Source organism: Geotrypetes seraphini, chromosome 2 (assembly GCF_902459505.1).
Source record: "Geotrypetes seraphini chromosome 2, aGeoSer1.1, whole genome shotgun sequence".
In the NCBI taxonomy this organism is placed as follows: domain Eukaryota; kingdom Metazoa; phylum Chordata; class Amphibia; order Gymnophiona; family Dermophiidae; genus Geotrypetes; species Geotrypetes seraphini.
Genome location: NC_047085.1, coordinates 397,701,414 through 397,725,460, shown reverse-complemented (window position 1 = coordinate 397,725,460; position 24,047 = coordinate 397,701,414). Strand labels below are relative to the sequence as shown.

At 42.5% G+C, this 24,047-nt stretch overlaps 1 protein-coding gene across 3 annotated transcripts in view; it reads left to right on the top strand.

Annotated features, from left to right (window-relative positions):
• Nucleotides 1-22,801, top strand: part of SP4 (Sp4 transcription factor) — a 123,045-nt gene extending 100,244 nt beyond the window's left edge. For all 3 annotated transcript variants that reach the window (XM_033930900.1, XM_033930902.1, XM_033930901.1), the window contains exon 6: nucleotides 20,676-22,801. In XM_033930900.1, the coding sequence (XP_033786791.1) occupies nucleotides 20,676-20,923 (248 nt within the window). In that variant the 3' untranslated portion in view covers nucleotides 20,924-22,801. The remainder of the gene's footprint in view (nucleotides 1-20,675) is intronic.
• The last annotated feature ends 1,246 nt before the right edge of the window (nucleotides 22,802-24,047 follow it).

The following is a 24,047-nucleotide window of genomic DNA, read 5'->3' as shown; positions in this document are numbered from 1 at the left end:
AGATGGAAATCTTTCCATTTGAAAATTGGTATAAAATGTCAGGAAAGGTATTTGCAAACTTTAAGTGCAATTTTCCAACTCTGCATGCATTCTTTGTTATTAGTGAATAAGTAACATTTTTATCAGTTGCTTTCAAATATTTTAATTAATAAAGGATGTTATTAATAAACTGTTACAATGTATCTAATAAGCAACTATAGTGTAACTAAATACAAAATTTTAAGCTAGCCATTACCTGTTCAAAATAGAAAACAAATGATTGATGATTATGCAAATTGTTTTCAGAAACATGAACAAACAGTTGAAGAGTAACATACTGCTTCCATATCCTCCATGTTTTATAATAGTTTAAATTCATTTATGCATATAGAATTACCCCTCCCACCATAAACTTCTCCATCTCTCGCCTCAAGCACCAAGAAGAATCACTAGTCCCCCCACTTCTAACACAATTATGATCTATCAGTGGACCCTCACACCTTTTACCATTTCACCAATAACCGTATGTGAATGGTTGTCGGGTTTTCCGTTTGATACATACAGTATAATTCAATTTAGTACACTAAAGCTGAAGGGAGGGAACTCCCACTTTCTTCCAGCAGGCAGCCAAAATTAATTTAGCCATATTCAAGCAGTAGTGTTCCAATTTAATATGCTCCTGCTTTACAAGATAGGGTTCTATATTTCAACTTGCAAGTTGCTGGCAGAAAACTGTCAGTTGTTTTCAACTCCACCTCTTTCCCAGGGAGCTGCTCCTGTCCCTCAGTTTTTCTGCAAGCAAGATGCTCAGAAGTGATTCTGATCTGCGGTGTGGTTTTATTATTTTGGGGTATTTTTCTCTGTTTTAGTTTGGAGACTCGGTGCCCAGAGGTTCCAACTTGTTTGGACCTGTACCTTGTAGAAGATAGACCCGCACCGCGGAAGTCTGCTGCTAGCAGGATCAGCCCTTGAGGACACTTAGCTAGCCAGACTGCTTTTATATTTTTTGAGCTCAGGGGCTGTCCTCTGCATAGCTGCTCACATCCACAGGCTGTTTGGCTCCTTCCTGGCTTAGTAAGGACTAACGGTGGGCTGGCTGCCTGGTTCTCCCCCACCCCCCACCTATTCACAGAGTGGTTTCCTGGAGGTTGAGGCTCAGTCTAACCTCAGCCTGACTGGCAGCGAGAAGACCAGGTTCGTCCAGTGAATCTGTGAGGCAGATTTCTTCCCCATTGATTCCTGCTGAAATCTTGTGCTGAAACAGACAGGCACCACATGGCGCAGTGAGTAAGGATATTGTAGCCTATGAGGAAAATTGGTGGGTGAGGTGTTTCCCCAAGAATAGAATTTAAAGGTTTATGACCATCAGAGACGTACCATGGGGAGTCCACCCCAGGTGTGGCCCATAAGAGGATGCTCTGGGCAAGGGCCAGTGTCATGATTTGACTCAGGAATTTCCAGTAGCAGCAGCATTCAGAATTTGCTGCTTTGCCGGTGTCAAGCCTTCCTCTCTGCTGGATTCTGCCTTCACGGAAATGGGAAGTAGGCGGGACTCAGCAGAGAAGAAGGCTTGATGCCAGCTAGAACAGGAAATTCTGAATGCTGCATTGTTGACTGGGGGATGACAAAGAAAGGGAGGGAAGTAGGGGGAGAGAAATGCTGTACCCAATTGGGGAGAGGGGGGAAAAGGAAGACCAAGGAAGGGAAAAGAGAAAAGGGAGATGCAGGAAGGAAGGAAGGAAAAGAGATGCCAGGCCATGGAGGGGGGAGGAAGAGATCCCAGGACATGGGGGGGGAGGGAAGGGATGGAGACAGAGATGCCAAACCAGGGAGAAAGGAGGAAGGGAGAGAAATGAAAGAGAGGACATACCAGAGTATGGAGGAGGAGGGAGAAAGGGAAGGATAGGAGAGAGATGCAAGGGCATAGGAGAGGGGGTAGAGAGAAAGATAGAGGGGGTGAAGCTGAAATGTATCATGTACAAAGGAGAGAAGGGGCCCAGGGTAGACAGTTTATGGAAGGAACATAGAAGGGAAGATGTCATATGGATGGGGGAGAGGATGGACACCAGATTGAAGGGGCAGTAAGAGAGGACAGATGCTGCATGGAAGAGAGAGAAAGGACAGATGCTGCATGGAAGGGAGAGAGAAGAAGATGATTAAAGCAGAAACGACAAAAGGTAGAAAAAAGATATACAGTATTTATATCTATATCTATCTATCTGTAATTTTTTTTTTCTTTAGAATAAAGTAGTATTGTAGCTGTATTGATAAATGTTTATAAATAGAAAATGAGAATAAGGTAATCTTTTTATTGGACTATTTTTTTTTTTTTTTAACTAGAGACCAAAACCCTCTTCCTCCGGTTAGAGGAGGGTACCATAACAGCAGTTTACTGTACTGACCTGAAGAATGAGGTTTTGACTTCTGAATGCTAATTGAAAAATGAATTAGTCTATTACTTAGTCTAATACAGTGATGTATCAAAGGGGGGAGGGGGGATGGCGGAGCGCTCTACCCCAGGTGCAGCCATAAGAGGAGACAGATGCCAGACCATTTGGAAGAGGGGGAGGGAGTGAAATTAAGGAGAAGGAGGGAGAGATGGAAGGGAAGGAGAGGAGAGAGATGTCAGGCCATTGGGAAGTAAAGGAGATGCCAGAGCATGAAGGGATAGGGAGAGATGGAAGGAGAAGAGAGGAAAGGGCATGGGGAAGGGAAGCAGATGTTAGAACAGGAGTGTCAAACTCAATCACATTAAGGGGCCGAAATCCAAAACACAGGCTAAGTAGTGGGCCAGACCCCGCCCATCTCCGTTCCATACCCTACCCCCATAATGGTACTAATTGTAGCACCATTTTTCCCATTCATTTTGCATATATATATATACACACACGCACAATATAATCTTATTAACAACACATAATGGTTAACTACAAAATTAAATTACACAAAGCACACGTATGCTACTCAACATTCATTCCTACCAGAACACAGATAACCCCTATGCAAATATGGGCCCAAAAACTAAAAGTACTAATATGAAACCCTAAGATTCAAGACTCTGCATTTAGTACAACCACAGAGAAAAAGAAACAAATGCATTTCTTCCTGAACAGTGCAAAATATAGACAACACATGTCAATTCTCAAAATTGACACAATTCAATCACTAAATTAAAAATAAAATCATTCCCCCGACCTTTGTTGTCTCCCACCCTCCATGCTGTTCCTCAGCTAGGTGCCTTCCCTCCAGCGGGTATCTTACCTTCTGACTGGCTCCCGCCTGGCTTTTTTATGCGGCCTATCGCCCCCAGTATTATCTTCTGGGCGGCTCCTTCCTCACTGCCACAATGTGCACAAAGCCGCGGGCAATGGCACCTCACACATCCCACACCTCATCCGGAAGCTTTCGAGAAGGCTTCTGGTTCAGGCACAGGACGCGCAAAGGAGCCACTACCCGTAGCTTTGTGCACACTTTGGCAGTGAGGAAGAGGGAACCGCCCAGAAGATAACACTGGGGGCAGCAGTGAAAATGCCGCATTGCACCGTGGGCCACACAAAACAGCCAGGTGGGCCAGATTCGGCCCGCGGACCTTGAGTTTCATACCTGTGTGCTAGAGCATGGGGTGAATTGGGGTGGGCGGGAGGGAAAGAAAGTAGAAAAAAGATGCCAGAGCATGGGGGAGGGAGTGGAGACAGAGAAAAATGGGAGGGATAGAGAAAGAGGGCGGATGCTGGATGGAATGAAGCATGAAGAGAAGATGAGGAAAGTAGAAACCAGAGATGATAAAAGGTAGAAAAAATATTTTTTTTATTGCTTTAGAATAAATTAGTATTGTAGCTATATTGATATAAACATTTATAAATAGAAAATGGAAATTAGGTACTCTTTTTATTGGACTAATTTTAATACATTTTATTACTAACTTTTGAAGACCAAAATCCCCTTCCTTAGGCAGTGGCATGCCAAGGGGAAGGGGCGGGGTGGGATGGTCCCCGGAAGCAGCTCCTAGGGGGTGCTCCTCCGATCCCTTTTTTTATATGGAGAGTGTTAAAAAAAAAAAAAGATGATTGACCCCATATGTCACATACCCTAGGTATGCCACTGCAGACCACAGAGTCTAGGGTCCCCCACCTCTAAAATCCATTTCCCTGTGATTTTATTTGCTTCAGGGAGGTTTCCACAGGCCGATTATGGCATGTTTGTTTTTTTCTGGCGGCAGCCATCTTGGATTTTCTAGTTTAATAAATTTTTATTAACGTTTTAACAGAAATACAGACTAAAGTGGGCCACCCACACATGTTCGTTCTTCACGGTAGCCCCAGCAAAACCAAAACAAGTCCCTACTGTCCCATCACACCCCCTCCTATACACACTTATATATTCAGCGTGTAGTTACAAGCTCTAAGAGACAAGTTATCAAATACAGGTGACCAAATCTGTATAAACCACCACCAAGCAGCTGCATAGACATCATTCTTCCACTCTGTCACTGAAGGGGCCTCCTGCTGTCTTCAATTACGTAGAATACATTTGCGTGCCAAAAGGAACAACCGCTCAAGCAAGTGGTTGGTAAAACTCTGCGTGCCCAGTATACGAAAATTAGAAAACAGAAGAACAGCCACTTGGCAAGGTAAGCGTTTATGTAAAAATCATGAAAGATAAGTCGCCACAGAAGTCCAGAAGTGCTGAACGGGCACGCAAGTCCAGAACATGTGATACAAGGCAACAGGTATATATTGGCATTTAGGGTAATGAGCAGTCAATGGGTGAACTAGAAATCATGGCCAAAGATGAGAACCTGGATGTCATAGCAATCATGGAAACATGGTGGAATGAAAGAAAACAAATGGGACATAGTACTACCAGGATACAAGCTCTACCGAAGAGACAGGACACATCAAAAAGGGGGAGGAGTAGCACTATATAAAGGATACCATTCACTCAACCGGAGTGGATGCAGCAGTGACAAAGGACCAACCGGAATCAATATGGGTTAAAATACCAGGAAGAAATGGAACCGAGATAAAGATGGGACTGTACTATCGCCCACCTAGACAAACAGAAGCAATGGATGAAGAACTGAGGGCTGAATTGAGAAGAGAATGTAAAAACGCAAACACCATAATTATTGGAGATTTCAACTATCTCGGGATAGACTGGAGCCATGGAGCCTCAAGATGTTCAAGAGAAATGGAATTCCTGGAGGCAGTACGGGACTGTTTCTTGGAGCAGCTTGTCAAGGAACCAACAAGGGGGACAGCTATACTGGATTTAATCCTCAGCGGGTTGCAAGGACCTACCCAAGAAGTGGAAGTAGTAGGACCATTAGGAAACGGTGATCACAACAAGATCCGATTCAAAGTGGAAATAGAAATGCCAAAGGGGAAGAGAACCATTTCAACAGCGTTTAACTTCAAGAAAGGGAGCTATGAGACAAATGGTAAGGAGAAAACTCAAGAACAGCTCCAGGAAAACACAGACGGTGGAGCAAGCCTGGACCTTATTCAAGGACACGGTAAACGAGGCGCAAAACCTGTATATACCCAGATTTAGAAAAGGGAGCAAAAAGAATCAAACAAAAGACCCAGCAAGGATAACTAATGAGGTTAAGAAGGTGATAGGAAACAAGAAAAAATCATTCAAGAAGTGAAAAAAGGATAAAACTGAGGAAAACTGTAAAGAGCACAGGAAACATCAAAAAGAATGTCACCGTGTGGTCAGAACAGTGAAAAGAGAGTATGAGGAGAGACTTGCCAAGGAGGCACGAAATTTTAAACCATTCCTTCGATATGTGAAAGGAAAACAACCGGCAAGGTAGGAAGTGGGACCCCTGGATGAGGGAGGCAGAAAAGAAGTGGTAAAGGAGGAAAAGGAGGTAGCAGACAGATTAAACACGTTCTTCTCGTCAGTCTTCACAAAAGAGGACAGAACCAATGTGCCAGAACCGGAAAAAACCTTCAAGGGGGATCAAGAGGAAAAATTATTATCAATAGAGGTGAGCCTCGAGGACGTACTGAAACAGATAGATAGACTAAAAACTGACAAATTGCCGGGATCTGATGGAATCCACCCGAGAATATTGAAGGAGCTCAGAGACGAAATAGCGGAGTTACTACAGAAGATTTGCAACCTATCCTTGAAAACAGGGGTAGTCCCGGAGGACTGGAGTATAGAGAATGTTACGCCTATCTTCAAAAAGGGATCCAGAGGTGACCCAGGGAACTACAGACCGGTGAGCTTGACCTCAGTCCCGGGGAAGATGGTTGAATCATTAATCAAAGACAGCATAATGAGCATATAGAAAGAAATAATCTGATGAGAACCAGCCAGCATGGTTTCTGTAAAGGGAGATCCTGCCAAACGAACCTACTGCACTTCTTCGAGGGGATTAACGAACAATTGGACAAAGGTGACCCCATAGACATCATATATCTGGACTTTCAAAAAGCCTTCGACAAGGTACCCCATGAGCGCCTGCTAAGGAAACTGTGGAACCATGGGGTGGAAGGGGAAGTGCACAGATGGATCTGTAATTGGTTGGCGGACAGGAAGCAGAGTGTAGGAGTAAAAGGACACTACTCTGACTGGGAAGCAGTCACAAGCGGTGTCCCTCAGGGGTCAGTGGTGGGACCACTGCTGTTTAATATATTCATTAATGACCTGGAAGTGGAGACGAAGTGCGAAGTTATAAAATTTGCAGATGACACAAAACTCTCCAGTAGAGTTGGAACTGTTGAAGAATGTAAAGAACTACAAAGGGACTTGAACAAACTGAGTGAATGGGCAAATAAATGGCAAATGTGCTTCAATGTAGAGAAATGCAAAGTCTTGCACATAGGGAAAGGAAACCCGATGTTCAGCTACAATATGGGGGGATGGTATTGGGGAGGAGCAACCTAGAAAGGGACTTGGGGGTCTTAGTGGACCAATTATTGAAGTCGGGAGCACAATGTGCAGCGGCCTCCAAGAAGGCGAACAGAATGTTGGGAATTATTAAAAAAGGAATCACTACCAGAACCAAAGAAGTTATCCTGCCGCTATATCGGGCGATGGTACGCCCGCATCTGGAATACTGTGTTCAATACTGGTCGCCGTACTTTAAGAAGGATATGGCGACACTCGAGAGTGTCCAGAGAAGATGATAAGGGGCATGGAAGGCCTCTCATATGCTGAGAGGCTGGAGAAACTGGGGCTCTTTTCCCTGGAAAAACGAAGACTTGGGACATGATAGAAACTTACAAGATCATAAAGGGATAGAGAAGGCAGAGAGGGGCAGATTCTTCAGACTGGAGGGGAAACAAAAACAAGAGGGCACGCAAGAAAATTGAAGGGAGACAGATCCAGAACAAATGCTAGGAAGTTCTTCTTCACTCAGAGGGTGGTGGATACCTGGAATGCGCTTCCGGAGGAGGTGGTAGAGCAGAGTACGATTTGGGGTTTCAAAAAGGGGTTGGACATGTTCTTGAAGGAAAAGGGGATTGAGGGGTATAGTTGGAGGGGTACTATAAAGGATAAAATGTCTTAAGTAAAGGATCACTACAGGTCACGGACCTGGGGGGCCGCCGCGAGTGCGGACTGCTGAGCACGATGGACCTATAGTCTGACTCGGCAGATGCGATTCTTATGTTCTTAATGCAATACTTACCCGAAATGCACGCTGAGGAGCCACATACAATCATAACAAAAACTTATATTGTAGTTCCTGTAAATCTGAAGAATTCTTCAACAGTAAGCGTAGCGCCTCTCCATCAATGACTGGATCGCCCTCCACTTCTTCATTCCAAGCTGCTGCTATTTTATCATAGTCAAAAGATAGAACCAGATTATTCAGACTCGTGTGATAAAAAGAAATAATGGCCTGAGTGGTACGACATAAGGAGAGAAGTTCCACCACAGAGTCTACTGCATCTTCAGTAATGGTTTCTCAAGCTAAAGATAGCACATAGTGACATACCTGACCGTAAGCCGGCCAATCTCAGCTATCCAAATGCAACTCAATAAGAGATTGCATGTCTCCCTCCACAGTGACCAGGCATCTGACAAATCGCAATCCACACTCCCCCCCCCCCCCCATGCCCGGAGATAACACTTGGACAGATCAGGATCCAAATCCAAATTGCCTGCTAAGGGGAGCAAGCAGATTGAACAAGGAGCCTACCGGAGTTGCTTACAAATCCAATGCCAAGCAAAATCAGATGTTGGCAAGCTGGCATAATTCGGTGAGGTGTTTTAGAATGCAAATAGAACAGCAGATGCACTGGAGCAACTATTTGCCGTTCCAACTCCAAAGGCATATAAAAGGAAGAATCCTTAGTTCAGTCTACTAAATGTCTCATCAAACAAGCAACATTATATCATCTCAAGTCCGGTAAAGCCAACCCCCCACCTCCCCCACGCCCGATAGAGCGGAATAACTGTTGAAACATACAGTGAAGCTTACGGTGGTTCCACAAGAATTTTTGCAAGGCAGCCTGAAAGAGTTGCAAGTGTCTATTAGTCAAATAGAGCGGAAAAGTCTGAAAGACAAATAGCCATTTCGGTAACAGCACCATTTTATAAAGAGCTATACGTCCCCGTAGGCTCAAGGGCAAGGGTGTCCATATAGTGAATAAGTCCAAAGATTTTTGCAATAATACAGTATAATTTTCACGATATGCTTCAGCCACCCTAATGGGAAGGAAAATGCTCAAATACCTCATTCTATGAGTTACCTTTTTAAAAGGAAAAGGAGAGGTGCAGTCTTCAAAATCATAACCCCCCCACCGCAAAAGCCTCAGATTTGTCCAGATTTAAGGTGAACTCGGAAACCCTCCCATGTTGCTGAATCAACTCCAACAGACGTGCCATAGAAGGGTGGGGCTGCGATAACATACAACAGCAAGTCATCCGCAAATACCAAACAGGTCACAGACTTACTCCCCACCTGCATTCCCCAAATTCCCCCATCAGAGCAAAGGTTCTAAAGACAGTAGAAAGAGAAAAGGAGCATCCCTCTCTCGTTCCCCTTCCCAACTCAAACATCAGATGATAACCCATTAAGTAAAACAGTAGACCATGGGGACTCGTACAACACCCACACCATATCCAGAAAGGGACCCCTCATTCCATGACATTCTAAAAGTCTGAACAAATAAGCCCAATGCACACAAACGCCTTACACGCATCCAAACTCACCAACAACCCAACCTGATGTTTTGTAGCCGCATGTCCCAGTACAGCCATTACCCTACATACATTCCAAACCGCCTTCCTGGCCTGAACAAAGCCCACCTGATCCATGTGAATGATCCCAGGCAACAGAGGGGCCAAACGCTGAGCCAGAATCTTAGCCAATAATTTCACCTTAAAATTGATTAACGAGATAGGTAATAATATTCCAACAGCGAAGGGTCCTTCCCAGGTTTCGGCAGAACAATAATAGTAGAAAGATTAGCATGTAATGGAAAGGACCCCCGCTGCGGAACCTGAGCAAAATACACTTCTAAAGATAAAGAAATATGATCCTGTAGCAGCTTATAAAATTCAGCTGACAAACCATCTGGATTCAGGGCTTTGTTCAAAGGGGCCCGCCGAATAGCCTCCTGAATTTCCGCTCCTCCCAGGGGAGCATGTAATACTTGTACGTTCTCCGCGCCCAAAACAGGAACATTCAAATTAGCCAAATGGGACTCAATCTGTTCTGGAGGGACTGTACGAGTCTGATATAACCGCTCGTAATATTGAGCAAACAAAGCCCCTAACCGCTTACCATCTGTAACCACAGTTCCCTCATGCCGCAAAACCTTACATACCTGAGGACCTCCCCTCGGAAGACACAAGCGAGCCTGTGCGATTTCCAAATTTATAAAAGTAGTAATCCGACCGAAGAAAGTACTCGTGCACCTTAGAATTAAGGGCCACCTTGGCAGCCTGCAAATCGTGCCGAGTCACTGCCGTACACGTCCGGATTCAAAGTTTTTTACACTGCTCGACCTGTTTTTCAAAATAAAGCACCTCCCGCACATACTCCCAATGTTTGCGTGCCACATAGGCAATGATCTCGCTCCGTAGTACTGCCTTGGCCGTTTCCCAAAGCAGCAATGAGTCATTCACATGCTGTGCATTATTGTCCACAAACTGTTGCCACTTAGACACCAACAGAGCCTGAAATTTGGAATCCCGATACAAATGGCCCAGAAACCGCCACCTCCTACCTCCCGCACCCACTAATACTCCCTGTAAGGTGGAAATTGGGGAACTATTACAATCCTTAGCTAACATGTCAATTAGAACCGGGCATATACCAGATGACTGGAGGATAGCAAATGTCATCCCAATTTTCAAGAAAGGATCAAGAGGTGAACCGGGAAACTACAGACCTATGAGTCTCACATCGGTCCCTGGGAAGATAATTGAAGCAATAATTAAAGATAACATTGTACAACATCTGGAAGATCACAACCTAATAAGAGCTAGTCAACACGGCTTCAGGAAAGGGAAGTCATGTTTGACAAATTTACTTCAATTCTTTGAGAAGGTGAACAAACACATGGATAATGGACAACCAGTGGACATAATTTACTTGGACTTCCAGAAAGCATTTGACAAGGTCCCGCACGCAAGGCTTATGAGTAAATTACTAAGTCATGGAATAGGAGGAGAAGTGCACAGATGGATCGGCAAATGATTAGAGAACAGAAGGCAGAGAGTAAGCATAAATGGGAAATTCTCGGACTGGGAGAAGGTGACTAGCGGCGTGCCCCAGGGCTCTGTTCTTGGGCCCATCTTGTTCAATATTTTTATAAATGACCTGGAGGAGGAGACAACATGCAATATAATCAAGTTTGCAGATGATACAAAACTATGTCGGGTGGTGGGCTCTCAAAGGGACTGCGAGGATCTTCAGAAGGATCTGAACCAGCTGGAAAAGTGGGCGATAAAGTGGCAGATGAACTTTAACGCAGACAAATGCAAGGTAATGCATCTGGGAAAGAATAACAAAGAACATGAATATAGGATATTGGGTGTGACATTAGCCAAATGCGAACAAGAAAGGGATTTGGGGGTACTGATAGACAGAACCCTAAAGCCATCGGCTAAATGTGCGGTGGCGGCGAAGAAAGCAAACAGGATGTTGGGCATGATTAAGAAGGGGATCACGAGTAGATCGGAGGACGTCATAATGCCACTTTACAGAGCAATGGTCAGACCACACTTAGAATACTGTGTCCAACACTGGTCACCATACCTTAAGAAGGATATAACTCTACTGGAGAGGGTTCAGAGGCGAGCCACGAAACTAGTCAAAGGTATGGAGAATTTGAGCTACAAAGAACGCCTCAGAAAACTGGGACTGTTCACCCTCGAAAAGAGAAGACTGCGAGGAGATTTGTTAGAGACTTTTAAAATATTAAAAGGATTTGATAAAATTGACCAGGAAACAGCATTACTGACATTTTCAGATGTGACACGGACAAGAGGTCATAGCCTGAAACTGAGCGGCAGCAGGTTCAGGACAAATGTCGGGAAGTTCTGTTTCACACAATGAGTGGTGGGTGATTGGAATGCTCTCCCAGAGGAGGTTGTGGCAGAGACTACTGTTCTGGGTTTCAAGCGCAAGTTGGATTCATACCTTCTTGCAAATCACATCGGGGGATACGGGAAATCTGGGTCTCCAATAAGGAACACCTAACTGGGCCTCCGCGTGTGCGGATCGCCGGACTAGATGTACCTAGGTCTGATCCGGCGAAGGCGTTTCTTATGTTCTTATATATCCAAATCAAAGCATGATCCGACAGCGTCAGTCTATCAATATGTGCTTTAGAAACTCTAGAAAACGCATCCTCCCTCACCAAAATATAATCTATGCGGGACATGGACGGATGCGCTCAGGCAACATGAGTATAATCAGAATCCAACGGATGATGAATCTACCCCACATCTACCAAGTACAAAAGCATACGAAAAGAAGCAAGACCCCTTGCCGCCCGTAAATTCCCAGCGGAAGAAGGGCCAGTCCTATCTACCTCAGGATCTATAGCAGCATTAAAATCATCCAGGATCACCAAGGGGAGGTGCATATAAGGCCCACAGGCCGCCACAACATCCTGAAATAACTGCATGTCAAAAAAATTAGCATAGATATTCATCAGCACCAGATCAGAGCCCTGAATATTAAGATGGGCCAAAACAAACCGCCCCTGCGGGTCCTGTTCAGTTGCTACCACTGCAATCGGCAAAGCTTTGCTGATCAAAATGGCTACCCCAGTACTGCGAGTCGTTCAGATGCAGAAATTACCTCACCGACCCACTGATGCTGCAGCTTCTTATGTTCAGCATCGGTAAGGTGAAAGTTTCTTGTATACCCACAATATGAACCCCCTAGCGACACAACATTTGCAAAATCTTTGAGCAACGGACAAAGGAATGAATCCCAGCCACATTCCAAGAGCCTATCTTTATATCAGCCAGCAATAAACCCAACAAAGGAATATGTCAGCCCTTGTGCAAAACGCACCCAAAAAGGGGGCCCGGCGCCCAGCCTTCGCCAAGCCCCCTACAACACTTCATCCCCTACACACATTCGACTATACCATACCTCCCAGAGCCTCACTTGCCATCATCACACCCCAACACTGTGTCCACCCCCCACCCCCACCTCTCCCACCACATCCCCAACCCTACACCCACACCCACTCTTGAGAGATCAACTCATGGCGCTCACCTCCCCTCAGTCAACAAAAAGTAACCCGGCACTCACACCACACAGAATCACACAGACTACACATCCCCAGCCATACTAAATCACACATCCGCAACTCTGCCTAACTAGCCAACAATGAAACAACTTCCCCTCAAACCAAACAAGAGGAAGGTAGAATGAGAGAAATCTCAACTGCCACCCAAGTAAGGAGCAGAAGACTCAGAGAACCCCCGATATCCAGGTCCCACCAGCATAGTAAAGTCAGGGTACTGGGTCAGTCGAAAGGGTTTGAGTAAAGTCCAAAGCCCCAGATACTGTCTCAAAAAACTTAGCTTGGCCAGCATGGTCAGTTCTCAACTTAGCAGGATACATCAATGCAAACTTCACCCATTTCTCCACCAGCAGCTGGCACGCCGGGGCAAATGTTTTACGTTGGGCCTGAACCAGGGCAGAATAGTCTTGAAAACAAATGCTGCATTTCGCTAAAACCTATTAACAAGCCCTGCAGTCTGAAACTCCATATAGTGAATTAAAGGACTGTTTGCATGAGTTCATCCTCCCATCCATATTCATCCTGGCAATCTTCCAATTCAATATATGATTGCCTCTTATCACTTCGCTAAAAAAGTGTTACCACAAAAAAAAAAAAAAAATGGTGTTGGGGGGGGGGGGAGGGCTTTCCTTTCCATTCAATAAAGGAACACCCTCCTCAAGTCTCCATGCAGTCACATGTATACCCTCCCCACACACCATAGTTCCCTCTCACACCAGCCTTGTTTTAACATGAGTGCATTACCTCCATATCAACTATTCTAGTGCAATGTGTCTTGTAGTCCTGAACGCTCGGGTTATACATTTGAAACCCACAAGTTGCTTGAAGACTAATATCACTTATCTTTCCACTCCACCTCCTTCCCAGAACTGCCCCCTCAAGTTTTTCTTCTGAAAGCAAGTTACTCAGATGTGTTTCTGATTTGATCTGCAGTTTAATTATTTTCAGGGTTTTTTCCTGTCATTTTTAATTTGGAAGCTCGATGCCCAGAGGTTTTCTCTTGTTAGGACCTCTGCCTAAAAGACGACACAGACTTGTATGGCGGAGATCTGATGCTAGCAGGATGAACCAAGTTTCCAAGTTTATTCAGTTTTTGATATACCATCTATCAAGATATACTGCGGGGCATCTGTCTAGCCAGCTTGCTGTAATATTTTTGGAGCTCGGAGGCCATCCCCTGAGTAGCTGCTCGCATACCTGATTTATTAGGAGATCAAGCACAGACTGTTTGGCTCCTTCCTGGCTTGGCCCAGATTAAAAGGCCGGTAGCATGGTCCTCCCTCTTAATGGTGAGAGTTTCCAAGGGTTGAGGCTTATTCCAACATAGGTCCGACTGACAGCCCAAAGACCAAGTTCGTAGTGAGAGCTTGTGAGGCAGAGATCTCCATTTGTTCCAGCTGCATTTCTGAGCACAGGCAGGCACAAACATGCATATGAGTCATAGATTGGATAACTTTTTCTATCAACAATCTTAGGATCAAACAATTAAATTTAACCAGATCTGTATATAGGTCACAATCTCTCCTATTCACTCTTAGACCTAGTTTTATTTAAAATATTTTTTAATTACCCTCCTGATGTTTCCCCTTAAATGTTTTTCTATTTCTTAAATAATTGTAGTTCACCCCCTCTTTCCTTATGTATCACTATATATTATGTATATCAACGGTACGTTTATTAGTATAAATTGTTTTATCTTGTCCCCTAAAATTATTATTATTATGTGCATTGAAAATATTTGATATTGCGTTTACATCAAAATTTTAATAAACTTGAAACTTGAAACATGCAAATAGATCTCATGCAAATTAATTGGTGAAATCCTGAAAACCCAACTAGATGACATTGGACAACCCTGGTCTAGAGACTCAGCTCCACTTTTGGTGGGCAGAAACTCATCTGCAGGCTCTCTTAGCCGCACACATTGTAGGAGTGGAGAATGTTCAGGTCAACTATCTCAGTCAGCTGATTCTCGACCCATGGGAGTGGTTGCTCTCTCCACAAGTGTTCGATGCCATTGTTCGGCGATAGGGGCACCCACTGATGGATCTCATGGCCTCAGCGACAAACAGGTGGATTGCTTTTACAGCCAAAGATACAAGCCCGGAAGCACAGGGTTGGACTCAGTCAAGCCATGGCCGAAGAAGGGCTCTTGTACGTGTTTCCCCTGTGTCCCATGCTAGGTTGAGTCATTTGCAGGATTGCAAGTCATCCAGGGATGGTTGTCCTAGTGGCGCCCGATTGGTCCCGCAGACTGTGGTATGTGGACCTAGTTTGCCTACAGAGAAACGAAGGCCTCAGATTGAAAGTTGTCACACCCATGCTCTATATGAACACCTTGAGCAGCCGGGTAGTGACATGTTACTTGCTTCTTGTGTGGTCCCTTTAGAATTAGGGTATCCTTTCAAGTTGGCCACCCCTAGGCGAATGCCTATCCTAGCTTATTTCCAAGGACTTTAAAGAACACACTGTTGTAAGAATGGCCTCGGTACAAAACATAAGCTTTATTCAGCCCCTGGCTGCAGGATCATAGTGCAATCCAGGTTTTCCTGGTAGCATGAAAATAATATAAAAAGAAAAAAAGGTTCATTCAATTCACCTGAACTCAATTACCTGCTCTGGGTTTGTTAGCTAAACCATATACAGTCCTCTGTACTAGAGTCTTACAGTTGGGCATATCTCCTGATGCCAGCACAAAATATAGTTCTTTAGCTTTTCATAATGTTCGATGGTAAAACATTTGAAATAAACAACTCTTTAAGTCAGAGCTACAGGAGAGACATTCATAGCAGTACTTAATCAAGCAGTATTGCTGGGCTACTGGTCCTAGTAGCCTTAAGAAGGAGACAGCAATATCGTTGTGGAGCCAGTGCTCTAATAAGCTACATAGTCCATTTGCTAGAAGTACTCAAGAGACAGTGTATGCTGTTTTCCAGCAGTGAAATCATTCTCCAGCTGGACTGGACTTTAACCACTTGTAACGGAACAGGTTTGCACTCGGAGTCTTTATCCCCGTTTCTCAGAGGCATGCAGGCTAATTGCTATGACATCAGTTCCCAGATGGGCTCTTTCACGGAGTCCTGAAACCAGGGAGCCTTAGGATTTACCAGGCTGAAACTATAATCCAGCGTTTTGGCTCAGTTAATCACAGTTTCGTGTAAAGGAAAATACTGTCCCTTTTCTTAGAGCATAGCAAACTATCATGTGGAAACATTGCAGTTCAGAAGTACATTCTTCTGATAGCACACAGTCAGTTTCCCACAGAAAGAAAAAAAAAAAATACCCCACTCTTTCACAGACTCACAGTTGAATCAGCTATTTCCATTTCCTCTGGCTAGCTTTCAACTATAGCACTACTATCTTCCAACACCATCGGCTCTGGGGGGAAGAATTCTGAAGGTAAGTTACCAGTCTGCTCTTCCTTCATTTCCCAGTCAGTGCTATTAAGCTGCCCTGCAGGGTCTGAGGCAAGTTCAGCCCCATTCTGGACTTCCTGCCTCTGTTCTCATCCTGCTGTTCCTGCAAATCCTTTCTCTCCTCCCCCCCTGCTCTCTGAAGAGCCTGGCTTTAAGCTGAGGGAAGGCACCATACCCCCTTAGCTTCTGTGGGGAGAAGGGCATTCCTTCCTCAGTTGTGCCGTTTCTCGGAGGGGAAACTGTTTGTCAGCTTTCTGCCTTACAGGCACTGGATAATAGAAAGGCAGATTCTTCTTGCTTGGCTTTGGGACTGCTTTAGGTAAGTCAAAGCTTTCCTGTTCTATTTCCATTTCTTGTTCACAGGTCCCAGGGTAGTCAGCTAAATTATTGTCCTGGGCACTGACTTGGTCAGCCCTTCTGCACCGGAGTTTGTATGCTTTCTTATATTTCCCTGTGGAAAACCTTGGGACTGCAGTAGGTTTGTCACAAGGTTCAGGTGGATCTCTTGACGCAAGGTCCAGTCTCCATAGAGAATCTGGAACACTTTGAGCTTGTAGCATGGCTCTTGAGTGGGTGGCCCTAGTAAGGAAGGGATACTTGTAGGTGGTTGTTTCCACTCTGCTTAGAGCCAAGAAGCTCTTGATGGTGGCAGCCTATGCCAAGACCTGGAAGACTTTCTTTCAGTGGTGTTCTAAGATCGATGTGGAGCCCTTACAAGCCCTAATCTTTGGTAGTCCTGGAATTTTTGAAAAAGAGACTTGAGAAGGACTTGTCAGCAGGGCAGGATTAATTCTTCGAGGGCCCCTAGGCACACAAGTACACTGGGCCCCCTTCCTCATTCTGACGCGCCCCGGTGGAAACAGGAAGCTGCGTCAGAGGGAAGCTTTGGGCAAGGAGCACCGCTTGGAAAATTACAGTTGGTATTGCCTTTCTTACCTGCGTTCCTTGCTCATCTTACTTTCCGTCGATGGGGGGCCCTGCATTGCCGATTGGGGGGGCGCATTGCCGATCAATGCTGAGGGGGCCCATTGCCGTTTGAAAAAAAAATACCCTCCTTCATCGGGCCTCCCTGACCATTTCGGGCCCTAGGCTCGTACCTACTGGGCCTATTCGTTAATCCTGCCCTGCCTGTCAAGTCAGATCTCTGAAAGTGCAGACAGGCATTTCATGCTTCTGAGCTTGTGGAAAGAGAGTGTCTCTGGCCTCTCACCCAGATGTGATTCTTTAAAGGGGGCTCTCAGGTTGCACCCTCCAGTGCATCGACTATTCCCATTCTGGAACCTTAATACTGTTTTGGAAGGTCTCAGTAAGGCTCCATATGAGCCCTTACAGGAGGATTCCCTCTTAGATCTGATGGTCAAGACGGTGTTCTTGGTGGTGATTACATCGGTAAGACAAGTCTTGAGTTACAAGCTCTTTCTTGCAAAGAGCCATTTCTTAAGATTACGGAAGCAGGGCTTTCCTTGTTCACGCTTCCGTCCTTTCTACTGAAAGTAGTCTCTGCCTTCCTTGTCAATCAAGCAGTCCGTTTGCTCATCTTTCAGCCTAAGGGATCAAAGAAAAAGGACAAAATATTGCATTTGCTAGACATCAGGAGAATGCTTCTTCACTACCTTGAAGTTATCTATGAGTTTTGAGTTTGTGATCATCTTTTTGTTCTGACCAGTTATGCTAAGAAAGGCAGGTCTGCGTCCAAGGTCTCGATCTCCATGTGGATTAAAATGGCAATTTGCTCTGCGTATGTAGGCCATGGTAAGCAGCCGCTGATCAAGTTGAAGCCCCACTCCATCAGAGGAGTGGCTACCTCATAGGCAGAGATTCGGGCAGACTCCCTCATGGAGATTTTGTAGAGCAGCGACATGGTCAACTCTTCATTCTTTTACTAGGTTCTGTAGAGTAGATGTGGCAACCAGGAAGGATGCTGTTTTGGATCCTCAATATTAAAGGCAGGCTCAGTAATTCGTCCCGCCTTAGTCTTAGAGGACTGCTTTGGTACATCCTTAGTGTTCAGGACTACTAGACACATTGCACTAGTAAGAAAGATTAGGCTCTTACCGCAATAATCTTTCTTGTAGATGTGTCTAATAGTTCTGAGGCTTCACCATGTGATGGGGTTTTGCCTGCCTTTGGTCTTTGTGTGTCTGTGTAGAATTTCTCTATCTCTCAGCTAAGCTGAAAAAAAAAAAAAAAGAAATAGCAAGTCTGAGTTTCTGCATCTTAGCAAGACATATGAGTAGTTACAAGCATCATAAATGTTAGTGCCAGTTGCATGCACTTTTGTATAATTTTGATTGTTATACCGTTATTTGTTTTAGATCTGAACAGAAGTATAGTGTTGGGAAGTTCTCCCTGTTGCCCTACTTCTGGTGATGTCTTCCATTACAGTGGTTCTTGACTGCTTTTGTACAAACTGAGGGGGCAGTAACAAGCCTGCTGGAAAGGAGGCAGAGTTGAAAGATGATTATCATTCTGCAAGCAACTTGTGGGTTCAGGACTACTAGACACATCTACAAGAAAGATGATTGAGGTAAGAACCTAATCTTTCCAGAAATGCTGTATCAAATAAAGGGTCATCATTCAGGCCAAGCAACTTTTGGCCCTCTTTATATTTATGCAGTCTCATTGGCTTGCTAGAAATCCAGAGGGGAGGCTCTGTGTACAGTATCTGTGTACAGTACTATCATGGCTCAATCATCCTTGGTTCTGTTGAACTGTCAGTTTCTCTAGGACTGTATGATTTTTGTTTGGTAAAGTAAATTCCACAGCTCTATTTGAACCAACTTGCAGATGAGAAGGTTACTGTAAAAAGCACATGTTGAGATCAGATAGCCTGAACACACAGGGCTGAAATGAGTGGCCATCCTCATTGAGTAGTCTTGGAATAACAGCACTCAGTAGCCCTTGTGTTGCAGTTTTGTCCTCTCTACCACCCCAAACATAGTCCCTCTCTGTACATAGTTCAAAAAACACAAAAGGATAACCCTTGGCAGGGACCCCTCCTCCCTCTTTAAGCACAGCTGGTGCATTTGACCAGTGGTGATGGCATTCAACTCTTTTCCCAGTTGAGCTTGTCCAGCAGCCAAACTTTCAAAAATTCATGCAGCTCTACATTTATATGTTCAGCAATGTTCACCAGCCAAAAGTTATATCAGTACATCTGATTTTTCTGTCTCATCTATTTTTGTCTGCTTGTTGCTACATAATAATCTTCAGATATGCCACATCTACACTGGCCTTGCAAGCTTCATCCTCCAGATCAGTCTGTTGCTCACTCCTCTACCACCTGCTCATGGAATGATTCCATTGGTAGCAACATCATTTCCATTTTATCATAAACCTTGTTAAACTTTCTTTCCAGAGCTTTAGCTACCACTGCTGATTTTATCCGACACCAGTGTTACTGTGTCAGCCATCTTTTTACCCAGGAACCTTGCTTATCTTTAATAACTTTAAACACCATCTTTAACCGTGACTCAATTCCATACCATGCCTAGAGAATATCCACTTTATATAAAGAACCAGTGAAGAGCTGACATGTCAAGCTTAAGGCTGTGAGCTAAGTGAGCCTGGAGTAGTGTGTCTGAGGTTTTGGGTAGAACTTTCAGAAGCTTGAGATAATTAATTTATATTCTAAGGGGATATACACTTCCCCCTCTGTATTCGCGAATTCCGTATCTACGAATTCGCTTATTCGCAGCTTTAGATCAAAAAACACATTTTCATTTTTCAGGCTATTTTAAGCCCTATAAGCCCCCCCGTAAGCCTTACCTGGTGGTCTAGCGGGTTTTTGGGGCAGGAGCAATCTTCCCACGCATCTGCCCCGTGCAGATCGCTTACAGGAAATGGCTCGAGAGACTACGGGAGCTTAAGGCAGCCATTTCCTGTGAGTGATCTGCATGGGGCAGGAGTGTAGGAAGATCGTTCCTGCCCTGAAAACCCTCTAGACCACCAGGTAAGGCTTAAGGGAGGGGGGCTTTCAGGGCTTAAAATAGCCGGGGGAAGCACTATATATACTTAACATTTTTTAATTTAGATATTATTTTAATGACCTTTCAAGGAATATATTAACTGTTCTAGGCAGTATAATGGCTCAGTGGCAGTGCTCCATGCTGCCATGCAAAGGATTCTTGGTTCTATTGCTGGATCATATCTTATTCTGGGACTGGAGAAGCTATGATGGCAGCATTCAGTCTTTGGCAGAGGGGAAAGGAAACCATAACCATGAATATGGGTGATATTTGTTAGCCAAACTTAAAACCCACAATATAAGACTATGGAATGAGCATTAGTGCATTGTCCCCAGTGACTGTTGCTACGATGTCCAGGAAAAAATGGGGGGAGAGGGGCTTTTAAAATTGTATAAAAATTTCTAGGCAGTTGTAAGTAAAAGCTTATAGTAAAGCACTGAGCTGAAATTTAAAAGGAGTAGGGAAGAATAGGCCAAAAATCACTAAATTGTATTCCTGTTGCTACAACAATATACTACAAGTTAGTGAATATTGATAAACGGGGAGAGTTTCATTCTATGTTTTTTTTTCTCCCATAGGTGAAAAGAGATTTGAATGTCCAGAATGTTCTAAAAGGTTCATGCGAAGTGATCATCTCTCCAAACATGTAAAAACCCATCAGAATAAAAAAGGTGGTGGAACAGCCCTTGCTATTGTTACCTCAGGAGATCTGGACTCTTCTGTTACTGAGGTTCTTGGATCACCTCGAATTGTTACGGTTGCAGCCATTTCCCAAGATTCTAACCCAGCAACTCCTAATGTTTCAACAAACATAGAGGAATTCTGAAAAATTATCAGTACTGGGACTACATTTTCTGCACTTAAATTAATATACCTTTTCAAGAGAAGGAAGTGGGCTGGTAAAGTGAATTACATTGCAGAAAATCATGTATAGATCTTGATTTCTGTAAGTATTCCAGGTTGGAGGGTGAGCATAAGAAGTGTACAACAGTGCAACAATGCATTTTTCTAAAATAAGATGGTGAAAACAAATATCTCAGAAAAACAATCATGGAATATTTGCTTTTATGTATACATGTATGTGGGTACATAGCACATGACATATTTTTAAACAAAATGTCAGCATAATGCAGGAATGATTTGGGGTTCAAATTATTTTTATTTGAATGTGCTCTTATTAAAAGCAAGCAGTGATGTTTATTTTCAGATTTTTCCCTCTTATATAATTTACAACCAGACTATAAAGACAAAACTTTCTTTCTTTCTGAGAAAACTTCATTTTGTAAGCATTTAATCTAAATTTGGCCATCTTTACTCAGATTTGAAAAATTTTATTTGGCATCTCAGTTGGATGCAGCTGTTGCAAAATAGGACAGCTTGAATAATTGTTAGCACTACATTATAGTAGTGTGTGCAATGACAATCAGTTAATTGAAATTGTTCTTTTGTGGGGAGAGAGGCTTGAAAATTTTATACATTATAGTAGAAAAATATTATCTATGCTAAAGGAGAACGTCAAAAAGTCCATGATCCTGAACTAAAAGAACAAACTATTGATACCTTAGATTAAGATACAAAACCAGTGTATTGCGTTTCTTTGCAACCAAAGAAAAGACTAATATTCAGATATTTTTAATTTTAAAAAGCACAACCTATTGGACAATAATTTTATGCATTTTCTTTTTACTTATATTCTGTATTGATTATGTTCAGTTCTGATGGGTTATCAAAAATGAGTAAGTATTATCCAGTATAACATGTCATCTTTCCTGCCTCTTGCCTGCTAGCCCTCTTTTGTTTTGATCATTTAACTGTCTACTACCTACTGAAAATCTGCTGAAAAATAAGAATAGTTGTCATAGCACTTATTTAATTATGTAAAAATTGAAGTTTAAATGTGCACTTTTAGCTTTTCTCAGCTTAATATGAGACTGTTTAACAGAACAGCCTCCAATGACATTTTAAATGTTCCAGAATGTTCTCATCCACGGGAAAGGATGGCCAAATCATTTAGATTTATTTTTTTTTTTACTCCATACAAATCTTATAATTGACTTTAACATATAACTGTTCTCCACAATACAAATTTTTTTCTGTATAAAGATCAATATTTTAAGGACAGCTAAACATGTAAATGATTTTCCAAGTTTTTAAAAAATTCTTTTGCTTCTTGAAAACTTATATTCCTAATACAAGTTCTTTATTAATTTTATAGTGTACCCTTTACTTTGAGGGGATAAATATTTCTGATCATTGTTTACACTTTGTACACCTTAGGCCAGCCCTTTGTAGCATACAAGCTGAAGGTCTTTGGTACTTTTAGTTTGAATAAGAAAGCTTTGAGATAAATTAAAATTTTACACTGTGGTTATAAAATTTCAAGTTTCTTGAAGGTTTTTTTAGACTTGTAAAAGTCTCTAATTTTAGTTTAATTTTGTATGTTTAATATATTTTATTTAATGTACTTTAACAGCTGATGAATATTAATTAAAACATCAGAACCAATTCAATGTTACAGTTAAAGATAAAACATAAGCTAGAATTATGTTTTATTGGAAATTATTGTAAACATTTGTGTATATGCATACAATACATAAATATGCGCGCATATACACATACCCAAACACATTATATCTATCATGCTGCACAATTGGCATTGCAAATTTTGTGATACAAAATAAAATTTCCTAATGTTTTAATCATGTTTTCTGAATGAAGCAGTAAATTTATTTTTGTTCACTAAAGGCACAAGCTTGCTACCTGACCGTTCTCCTTATGTACTGGACAATTAAACATTCATTTATAAATTATTTCTGATTGATAGTTAATATCTATTTATTAAATTCAACATGGGATTTTTTTTTTTGTTTATTACTATCAGTTTAAATACATTTCATTGTGCGAGCAGGTGCACAGTTGACTACAGGGATTAGAAATGCTTTGAAAGCATTTCATGCATACTATTAAAATTCCACTTTTCTGTCTTAGGAGGATTGTAAATGTCAGTGTCCTTTATTTGACTTGGTGGGATATAGCTGTTGTGAGTGATAGGGCACTGATGTGCTATAATATCTGATTTAATGGCATTTCACTGTTCATTCCCTTTGCCACTGTTTTAGTATTTTTGCGTTGTAATCTGTGCAGAGCTATGTATTTATCATATTACAATGTAAGTGTTTGAATAAGATTTTTGTTAAGCTATAGCTTCTTTGGTTAGTATTGTGTATGCGTGGCCAATTACTAGCAACTGAGTATTAGGTCATTTATCACATGCTTTCATAAGAGCAGTAATACCGGTGTGTAAACTGGGGGGAAGTTAATTTGTAAAACAAAGATAAGCATGATGTTAGGTCCTATTTTTCAATTTTATAACTGTTTTATTGGAACAATATTTGTATTTAAGTCTTCATTCTAATGCGTTGTGTCTTTTATGCATGTTGCAAAACTGTCATCCCATGTAAATTTATGACCAGCATATGATATGAAAAGATGGAAAATGTTTTGCAGAAATTCATTATGGCAAATTTTGTAGCAACTCACTTGAAAATTTTCTTAGATATCAAAGAAGAAAGTTTCCCACTTCTTAGAACCTAAGACATAGATTTTGCCAGCAAAGCCACAAAAGGCTTTAATAATACATTTTTACAGAATTAATTTGTATAAATTTCTTATGGGGGGAGATTGTACAGGCTGTTATTTTATTTTTTTTTAATTGTTATTATTTGAGAATAAAATGATGTACATGTTGTTACCTGCAATAAACATTTGCAAGTAACCTATTAAAATTATGTTGTGTTAAATGTTTATTTAATCATCTGAAGAGAGGGAAAGAACATCGAGATCCAGAAGAGCAAGTTTCATTTTAGTTAGTGAAAATGACATCCAAGTGAATTGAGTCTTGTTTCATCTACTACCTATATCCATTCTTTCCTTATTGTCCCACCAGACCA